General features: G+C 43.4%; 5 protein-coding genes across 5 annotated transcripts; 2 read left to right on the forward strand and 3 right to left on the reverse strand.

The window, feature by feature from the left end:
* Window positions 1-569: 569 nt before the first annotated feature.
* On the forward strand, window positions 570-1478 carry SAMD00019534_123310 (hypothetical protein; the record flags this gene model as incomplete). Its single annotated transcript, XM_012892392.1, has 3 exons — window positions 570-578; window positions 667-1400; window positions 1475-1478. Coding segments are annotated over 3 exons (747 nt in total), but the record flags the coding sequence as incomplete, so codon positions are not given.
* Window positions 1479-3563: 2085 nt separating this feature from the next.
* Window positions 3564-7360, forward strand: SAMD00019534_123320 (hypothetical protein; the record flags this gene model as incomplete). Its single annotated transcript, XM_012892393.1, has 9 exons — window positions 3564-3648; window positions 3731-3933; window positions 4010-4421; window positions 4491-5179; window positions 5267-5363; window positions 5451-5541; window positions 5625-6347; window positions 6423-7137; window positions 7205-7360. The coding sequence occupies 9 exons, from the start codon at window positions 3564-3566 to the stop codon at window positions 7358-7360; spliced, it is 3171 nt and encodes a 1056-aa protein (XP_012747847.1).
* Window positions 7361-7453: 93 nt separating this feature from the next.
* On the reverse strand, window positions 7454-8850 carry SAMD00019534_123330 (hypothetical protein; the record flags this gene model as incomplete). Its single annotated transcript, XM_012892394.1, has 3 exons — window positions 7454-7905; window positions 7971-8091; window positions 8155-8850. 3 exons carry the CDS (start codon window positions 8848-8850, stop codon window positions 7454-7456), a joined length of 1269 nt encoding a protein of 422 aa, XP_012747848.1.
* A 137-nt stretch (window positions 8851-8987) lies between these two features.
* SAMD00019534_123340 (hypothetical protein) lies at window positions 8988-9716 on the reverse strand (the record flags this gene model as incomplete). Its single annotated transcript, XM_012892395.1, has 2 exons — window positions 8988-9092; window positions 9201-9716. The coding sequence occupies 2 exons, from the start codon at window positions 9714-9716 to the stop codon at window positions 8988-8990; spliced, it is 621 nt and encodes a 206-aa protein (XP_012747849.1).
* Window positions 9717-10026: 310 nt separating this feature from the next.
* Window positions 10027-10357, reverse strand: SAMD00019534_123360 (hypothetical protein; the record flags this gene model as incomplete). Its single annotated transcript, XM_012892396.1, has 1 exon — window positions 10027-10357. A coding segment is annotated over one exon (331 nt), but the record flags the coding sequence as incomplete, so codon positions are not given.

Raw genomic sequence — 10357 nt, forward strand, 5'->3', positions numbered from 1 at the left:
TGATRWTGATTGACTTTATTGGATCACAATCTCATATATACCCTATCCTACCCTTGCATCCTTCCTTCCTTCCATCCATCCATCCATCAATCAAACCAAACTTTAATCCCAACAAGTCGGATACGACTATTACTACAAGTGGGAATCCACCAAACAGTTCTCATTCAGAGTTCGCCAACATCCATCAATCAATCAACTCCACTCCACTTCACTTCACTTCACTCACTTCTAAGTTATTCAACAACACCATCTTTAGTGATGTCTTACTTCTGATCGACTTTTGACCAACTTTATAATCAATCAATACTTCTGAACTAAGAGTAGTATCAGTAGCTCAATCGAGTCGACTCAATCATATATATCCATCCATCCATTACCATAACATCCAACAACATCCAACATCACCAACCAACATCAAACATCCATCCAACCAACCATCTATACTTATTTATTTATTATTTATTGTAACAATATATACCATACATACTTTACCAGAGAAACAGTCTAAATGGCATCTCCTATAACTCAAGTACAGAACCCAGCAGATGAATGCGCAGATTCATCCAAACATGCCAAGGGTATGTCCATTCGCCTCACACGGAAACACATATGGAAACACATGCGGAAACACTTGGAAACTAACAAATTCAAACAAATATATATAAAGGTAAAGGAAAGAAGAAACAGATATTTAAGTCATTATTATGTTGCTTTAGTGATAGAACAGGTGGACATCAAAAAGATAATCATAATAATAATAAGACGAATAGGACACAACATGTTAAACAAGAGTTGATCAATGTAAATCATACGACTGGCGCACACCTAGGTCTATCACAAGATACACCAGATTGCCTACTCAAACCAATCGCTCCAGGTCTAAGCGGTAAGAAAACATTGGTACTGGATCTCGACGAGACGTTGGTGCACTCGAGCTTCAAGCCCGTGCCCAACGCCGACTTTATCGTGCCGGTCGAGATCGAGGGCCAGGTGCACCAGGTCTACGTGCTGAAGCGGCCGCACGTCGACCAGTTCCTCATGGAGATATCGCAAAAGTTCGAGATCGTCGTCTTCACGGCCAGTCTGTCCAAGTACGCCGACCCCGTGCTTGACCTGCTGGACCCGCACCACGTCGTGCACCACCGTCTGTTCCGCGAGGCCTGCCACCCGCACAAGGGCAACTTTGTCAAGGATCTCTCAAAGATTGGACGTGACCTCAAATCCACCATCATCGTGGACAACTCTCCAATGTCCTATCTCTTCCATCCTGAAAACGCCATCCCCATTGAAAGTTGGTTCGACAGTGACACTGACATTCAACTGCTAGAGATGCTTCCATTACTCGACAGTCTGATTCAAGTCGATGATGTAAGGACATGTCTCGATGTCAATAATAATAGGTATGCATCGTGATGGATGAATCAATGGATGAATCAATGGATGGATGGATGGATGATACTAACTTCAACACTAGAGCATGACATGCATGTTAATTAGTTAGTTATTTAGTTAGTTTGGTCTCGTTAATATACAACCAACGACAACAACAAGAATGTAATCAATCAATCAAACAATCAATCTACATCATCATTATTACAATGAATCAATGAAAGAATGAATGACAAATATTTGTCTTCAGGTTGGTAGTTAACATGACCCTACCATCTTTCATCCATCCTTCCATCCATCAATCCATTCAATCATTCAATCATTCAATCGTTCAATCATTCATTACTCAATGAATTATAACGATATAGTATATATATAACTACTACTTTCATACATTCCAATGTACAGTATGACTGAATGCAATGATTGATCCGCGATCTCCAACCCTCCCTCTCAACCAACCACATCCACTCACTCACACATGTCTGTTTCCAGGCAAAGTAGTAAGCCTCCTGTCGAGTAAATCACTTGCAACCTTATTATCATCGCCAACAATATATATAATGAATGTAGAATGTACTTCTTAAATAAGTAATGATTGATTGATTGCCTTGAATGAGTGATTGCTCACTCACATGCGACTGATTGCCTCTACTACCACTCACTACCTTGTGCCAAAGGTTATCTCTTTGAATCAGGACTTTCGATAAGTAACCACACTCACCAACAACACTCTAAAGATGTAAATCTTGGCTTGCATCGTCAGTCCCGATTCGTCCACCATCAACAACTTTATCCTTTCCCCCAAAATTATAAAGAAAAGACGAGACGTCGTTATTATAACAGGGATGGTAACTAGTTGTTGCAGTGTTTTGTGAGGTGTTGTGTTGACATCAAATAGACATGGCATCAACAACATCATCTATCGTCGTCCTCTTCATCTTTGTAGACCGTGTAAATTCTTGTCCCAAAGGGGGGGATACTGTTGTAGAGTGATGGGCTAGGCTATCAGGGTACCGACGACTCCTCATTAATTGAAATTAGTTGTGTCTTCACTCTCTCTCAGTCTCACTCCATTTGGAACTAAATAACTAACTGACTTAGTTAATGATCAATCAATCAATCAGTCAAACATCGTCTTCCCAAACATTTCGTTCAATCAATCAATCAAACATACAACAACAATATATATTTACCTTCCCTTCTCTCTATCTGTCTCCTGACTTACTAGCTAAGTTTGACTGACAGGCTAACAAACTACTTTGGTATACCATCACTCCACTCCACTCCACTCAACTCCACTCCTTCCAATCAACCAATCACTCGCGTCAAGTTCAACAATAACAACAAAGCGCGCATTCGTCCAATCATCTTTAATTTATCAAACACACCATTGCACAAAGTATAATTATAGACACATCAAGCTTAGTTCGTTGGCCTTCCTTTATTCCTTCGTTCGTTTGTTTAAGATACAGTAGATCGTCCAGTCTAATTGGTCAAATACATTCTCACTTTCCCTTCGACCCTACACTACCCTACCCTATCCTACTCTACTCTACCCTTCTTCATCATTAACCATCAGCAACTTGTTTAGAGGCTGCGGGACCAGAGGGCATCACACTGCAGTGCTTCACCACTAACACACCCACGCCCCCAACACACACACAAACACAGAGATACACACCGCTATCACCACACACGACACCAATCACACCACACTCTCCCCTCTCTCTCCCTCAATCAATCATTCATATTATTCAGTCAGTCAATCATTCATTCATTCATTCAACCACAATAGCATCAGAATCAATCAATCATCATCTCATCTTCGCACTCTCTATCAATCAATCATTATTCACTCACTCACTCATTCATTCATTCATTATCACTGAGAAGAAACAGCAAGCAGCAGTAATATTACTTCTCGTATGTGTCCATACACATCCATCCATTCAACTGACTGAGAGTAGTTGTAATGTGACCATCATTGTACTAACGACATCTTCTGGTTGTTATTATTATTATTATTGATTGATTCCATCCACTCACTCATTCATCCAATCCAATCAATCAATCAATCAATTAATTAATTAATTAATCAAACATTGTACAAATCACCAGAAGTCTAGAAGATAGAAGATAGAAGAAGATAGAAGAAGATGGATAATAACAACATGGAACAGAGAACAAAAGAGTTGGAATTGATATTGAATGAGTTCTTCACCTTGGACGCAGGACATCCAAAGCGAAAGGAGATGGGTAGGTCACGTCCACCTCAGTCCAATCCAATCAATCCAATCCAGTCCAATACTAACGACATGACCCATGACCCATGACACAGACACATTCCTTATGAGTTACAAATCACAGAAGGATTCATACGAGCATGTTAAACATTATATGACACACTCTAGCAATCAATATGTATACTGGTTCGCTCTGTCCATCGTCGAGGACAAGGTCATCAGATCATGGTCTTCAATATCAAGTCAAGGGCAGAACGACATTAAAGGATTCCTCTTTGATCTATACATAAACAATAAGGTAAGGTCGATGGCGCAGGCAGGCGAGGCACATGCCAGGACTCACTCACTAAATCAAACGATCGAACGAAATATAGACACTGCCTCCATTCGTATTCAAGAAGCTTGGACAGGTTATAGTGGATATTGGAAGGATAGACTTTAATCAGAACTCACAGGAATATATGATGAATATTATGTCATTGGTTAGGAATCCAGCAATGGGCGTAAAGGGTGTCAATCTATTGCAGTATATATCGGAGGAGTTCATCACCTCCAAAGAGGTGTTGACACAGCAGAAGAAGGACAGTCTTAAACGACTACTACTGGAACATGTACCGGCCATCCTCGACGTGCTGACCAAATACCTCGATCAACTATTCGATCAGAACGCACTCAAAAAGTCCAAGACTGACGTTGGTCTGCCCTTCCAAGTCGGCTCACCCGACACCAACACCTACTCATTCAACATCAGTCAAGAGGCCAGGAATCTGACCAAAGCAGTCTTTGGTATGTTGGTGGAATGGTTCCAGCCCCAGCCCCACTCACACTCACACTCACACTCAATCAATCACACAGATGCACTACTTTGTTACTTCTCTTGGATACCTTTGAATGAACTGTTGACACCATCATTGTTGGAGATGTTGTTCAAGTATATTAGGATCGAGCGAAGTAGTATTCAGGCATTGACATGCTTGAATGAGATACTGTCCAAGAACTGCGTGCCCAAGGAGTTTGAGCAGTTCCTGCTGCGCATCTTCCATCAGATCTTCTCGTTGATGACCGATATCACGACGGGCAATGGCATCGCAGCGTACAGCGGCGAGTTCATCGAGAAGTTCACGCAGTTCATCTCACTGTTTGTTGCCAACCACTTGAAGCGCGTGGAGAACAACCCCAGCTTCCACATCACCAACTTCCTCGGCCTGCTGTTCCAGTACACGTTCATCCAACAGTCGGTCGAGGCGTTCGACCTGTGTCTAGATATCTGGATGATGTTCCTCGACTGTCTGCTGACCAACGGTCGCGAGCAGTCGCTGCCCGGCTCCAGCAAGTACACCGACGGTCTGATCATGTTGCAGTCGGAGCTTGTCAAGCGTGTGCTCAACGCCTACAACAGTCAACTGGCGCAGCTGGACGACTGTGAAGAGGTTGACAACGAGATGGAGCCCATCGCCTCCCAACACGACCTATTCATTCGCGACTGCATCGAGATCATAGTCAAGATCACAGAGATATATCCAAACAAAGGATTGGAGAACCTTGTAAGTGTTCATTCATTCATTCAATCACTTTGATCACATTCACTCACTCACATACACTTGGAATCAATCCAATCACATACATTATAGTATCCATTGTTTGCACAGAATGTAACGACCTTCTTTGGAAAGCTTGAGGAGCTGATACAGAATAGGACGATCGATCAGAATGATAGCAAACTGCGTAGTATGGTCAAGGATGTTACAACCATTCTTCAACTTTTCGAAGGCCTATCACATCAGTTTGTTGCACTCTTCATTCAAACGTTCACAGCATCCAACTACATCTATCAAAAGCTGATCGACATGTGTGCTTTCTCATCCATCAACGCCACATTCCGATTCGGTAGTGAATGGGAGAAGTTGTAAGTAGTCCGTCCATCCGGCCACACCACGCACACTGGAATCATTCCAAACCCATAAACTAACAATGATCACACTCAATCAGACAAGTACAGATACTAAACACATTGAGATCATTCAGTTATTGGCTTGGAGAGTATGGTAACCAGGTTAGAGCATCACCAGCGCAGCAACAGGAGTTTGACACAATTGTACAGAAGTTGATCAGCACATTGGTTCAGATGTTTGATCGCACAGTGCCAGAGAAGGTGGCTACGGCATCTGGACGACTGATGATGTCGCTGGCCATCACCACCAAGCCCCTCAACCTGTTTGCTCAGATGGATGGCATCATTTGCAACATACACAACATATGCACGCCGCTGCCTGTGTCGGTACAGTGCGTCGTGTACTCGGCCGTCTGCAACGCCATCCTCAACCCGCCCTCCAACGTCAATCTCAGCACACAGTTTGACTCGAGACGACCCAAGTGCTCGCCATTCATTAAGGGCATCACTGGCCCCTATCTGGAGATCCCCCAGATACCCGGTCTCGTGGAGAACAAGATCTTTATGAAGGATGAAGTCATACAGCGTGTGCAGCGCGTACTCAAGATACTGACGGCGGTCATCAAGTCTGTTCCCGACTCTAACCTTGCCAAAGGTATCCTTCACGATGCTATCCAAGACACACTTGGCGTCACTCTTGGTCTATTCCGCATCTACGTCAACAAGCCAGACATACTCGAGTCCATCCTCGACTTCTTCTTCACACTCTTTGAGTCCCTCAAGTCCAAAGTTGGAGTAGCATTCACTCAACAAACAATCTCGTAAGCATGTCCAGCATCACTCACTTGGGCTCACCCATAGACCTCACTAACTCATTCACTCAAACTACCTTCCAGGACATTCCTCGAGATACTTGGAGGCAACAATATTAAGAACCTGCTGGGATCGGGATCAAACGAGACTGGCAACGTTATTATTAAGAAACTGATTGAGATATTGACATTCGTCATTCAGACCTATGGTCATTCATTTGACACATTGCTCTCGTCAATCATTCAGTTCTCAATGGAGCACATCTACCCTGTGATCATCAACTCTACCAATGTGCTCCGTCCACTTTTCTTCACACTCCTCTACTCCATCCTTGACAATCATTGGAAACACTTCTTCCCCTCATCCACCTCATCCTCCTCCTCCTCTTCCTCCTCCTCATCCACCAATGCGCTGATGTTCGGTAACACTAGCAACAGTAATGGCATTGTAGTTGTGGCAAATGGAAATGGCAATGTCAATGGCAATGGACATGTTAATGGACATCATGACAGTGCAGCATCACAGAGACAACTCGAGTCGATCATGATGGCATTCCAGACGACATTCCAACAGAACGATGTAAATTTATTCAAGCAGAACCTGGACTACTTTGACAAACTCAATGCCAAGTATAAGCTCTACGAGCGTATCACAATGCAAGAGAAGGTCTTTGGCTGCTCGTTCGTTGCCGTCTTCTTTGACATCCTCCTCTCCAAGTCACACAGTGTCCATTCCGAGGAAATCATCAACACCATATATAACTTTGCTTCCGTTGACTTTAATCGATTCTTCAATGATGTAAGTAGAATGATAGAGTTGATCGGGTGAGTGGACACTTTGTACTGATCATCATCCATACCACCAGTTCTTCAACACATATCTCAATCAGAAGAATATAAATGATGAGCATAAACGATCGATTAGGACCAACTTCACAGCGGACAGGGACCAGCCAACATTCAACAAGAACATGAACCAGTTCGTCAATGATGTTTCCTTCTACACCTATGTCAGCTCCTAATCAATCAATCAAAGATATAATAAAGTAAAGCGCGACCCAGACAGACCAGTTGAATGATCAATCAATCAATCACTCACTTTAATGTTTGATTAATCAATTACACCTCATCTGTGCATTGCTTAGGAGTGTGTCAAGGTAAGAGTGACCAGATGGTATCCTGGAATAGGTCATCTGGATCCAATCGAATGCCGTACACCATTGTTCCATCTGGTCCGAGACAGTTACTTGTTGGATGAAGATTGTAAGTGATTGCTCAAAGTATTGTGTGGCCAATGCTTCGTTCTTCTTGAGCTCAATGGAGCCTGCATCGTAGTAATGCGAGGCAGCTGACTCTGGTTGATATCTGCCAATAAGTGATGCGTATTGGATGTGAAGATCAGAGTATTGTGGCTCCCTCTCGATCATATAATCATAGAGTTGTGAGATTGATGCAAAGCTTATTTCTCTAGTACTGTTGCAATCCAGACTCTTGTTGAAGTACTTTGAGGCCACCATGAATTCACCGTCCACATGTAACCTTGTATAGCCATACTTATAATTGGCCTCTGTGGTACAATACATTGTGAGTTATTTAGTGTCTGTCATTGAGTCAGTCCATCCAATCACTTACCACAATATGTTGGATATACTTCCAATGCCTGATCAAAGTGATCCAAAGCTGTATTATATTCCTCTGAACCAAGGAATAACATGCCAATCATGTAGTGAAGCTTTGCGCTGTTTGGACATGTCTAAGGTTTGATTGGAAAGTGAGTCAGTCAGTGAGAGAGCAAGGAGGGAGGATCGCGACATACATTGAGTGAATCATTGAGCAACTGGACATCATCACTCCACATACTGTTCCTTCGATAGGTGACAACAGAGTAGAGTGATACTATGGCAACACAAACAGCCAATCCACCTAGTATCAGCAATGACATTATTTTGAGTGCTGGTTTCTTGCTGGATGATGTCTTGGCATGTCTACGACTTGCAACCTTTTTAGCGATGGCCAGTGTTTGTCCAGACTTTGAAGTTGTCGTAGTCCTACGCCTCAGTCCATCATTTGATTGATTTGCCTGTATTTCATCCGCATTATCATCATCACCATCAACATCAGAAGCGGCTTCTGCAGTTGAAGTCTCTGGCGTGGTCGACATATCCTTCTCCTGCTTGGATTCGGCAATAAACATTGGCCATGTCAGTAGACGAGCCAACAATATGCAAAAGGCAATTGAGGTGCTGTAGTTATTGGCCTCAGAGACCAGCTTCTCAGAGTGGAAAATGATGTTGGATGATGGTAGGAATGCGAATAGACCAAACAAGAGACACCATCTGAGTGAGTTAGACAGTGTGATGATCAGAACCATTACAAAGAGATAGAACGCTAGAGTGTAGAAGTTGTTGATATCAATGAATGAGTTGATCTGTGGCACACAGTTGATGCTCCATTCAATTGACAAGTGAGGATATGCCAACAACCAGAAGTTATGGAAGTGTGCATATGACATTGAGAGTAGTCTTGAGATTGTGTCGGTTTGGAAAGCCGCAGGATTGTCAAGTTCAATCACGCTTGGTCGTAACAAGGCGATTGGATGCAAGAAGAGTGCCACGGCCTTGCTCGAACTGAGTATCACAAATGTATGTATCATGCGCCAACGACCACGAACAAGTAGGTCGTACAGTGGCAGTATTGCAACCAATGTGTATACGACCAAGTAGCAATGGCAGCCAACAATGAAGAGTGCCAGTGCTAGTATGAAAGAGACCAGTGATTCCGATGCGTACAGTAGCGTGATCGTGAGCATGATGAGTGTCGACAACAGCACCGGCCTTCCGATTGGGCGGACTGTTGACAAACTTCCGTGGCGATGGGGTGTAGAGCAAAGAATAGTGCGCCAAGGAAGCAGCACAGGTCTTGGGCAAACGATGAGGTCCTCGTCGATGAAATGACCCTCGATGCCAGCAAGAAGACTTGAATAGTGATGATACCATGTAGTATTATATTGGTGAGATGGTATGACTCGGCAGAGGACTGAGGCTGTTCATTGAGTTCAGTTATCTTGGCATCCAGTTGGAATGAAAGTGTTGTGATCAGATCGGTACTGCTCCTGTTCGTGTTGAATCTGATTGCTGTGTTGGTCGATGCAGGATCCAATGTAACTACAACATCTTGATTGAGGAATGTATTCTGTACACTATTTGAGTAGATCACCAGTGGCACCAACAAGAGAACCAATGAGTAAAGACAAGTCTTGATCACATGCTTCACTGATTCAATGTTGGCGGGTCTGGCTGGTGTGGCGGTTGTGGTACCAGATGATGAAGATGATGGTGATGGTGATGATTGTTTGGTGGATGTCGCTTTATGTTGCATTGTGGAGAATGAACAGATAATATATCTAAGTTTAAGAATGACACAACATTGAAAGTAAGTTCAAAAAACGACACTTGTGATGGGTCCTTACACCTGGGTCAAAGCCCAAAGTACAATCGCTTTTGATCGATTGTTAAGATGGACTGATAGAGTGCACAGATTGAACACAACTCAAAGGAAGAAGAGAGACAATGAGACGATGATGTTTTAGGTTTGTCCAAGGACAACAGACAACTGGATAAAATCAACAGTTGCCTGCGTCTTTGAACGCGATCAGAACTTAAATCAGGTTTACTATTAATAGAACAATTTAGAAGCACTTTCTGTGGACGATGGATGGTCCGGACTCGTCGTACTCCTCCTTGGAGATCCACATTTGTTGGAAGGTGGAGAGGGAAGCAAGGATGGAACCTCCGATCCAGACGGAGTACTTGCGCTCGGGTGGGGCGATGATCTTAATCTTCATGGTGGATGGGGCGAGGGCAGTCAACTCCTTCTGCATACGGTCAGCAATGCCTGGGAACATGGTCGTACCTCCGGACAAGACGACGTTTCCGTAGAGATCCTTACGGATATCAACGTCACACTTCATGATTGAGTTGTAGGTGGTCTCGTGGATACCGGCAGACTCCATTCCGAGG

This window comes from Acytostelium subglobosum, assembly GCF_000787575.1.
Source record: "Acytostelium subglobosum LB1 DNA, scaffold: scaffold41, whole genome shotgun sequence".
Taxonomy (NCBI): domain Eukaryota; phylum Evosea; class Eumycetozoa; order Acytosteliales; family Acytosteliaceae; genus Acytostelium; species Acytostelium subglobosum.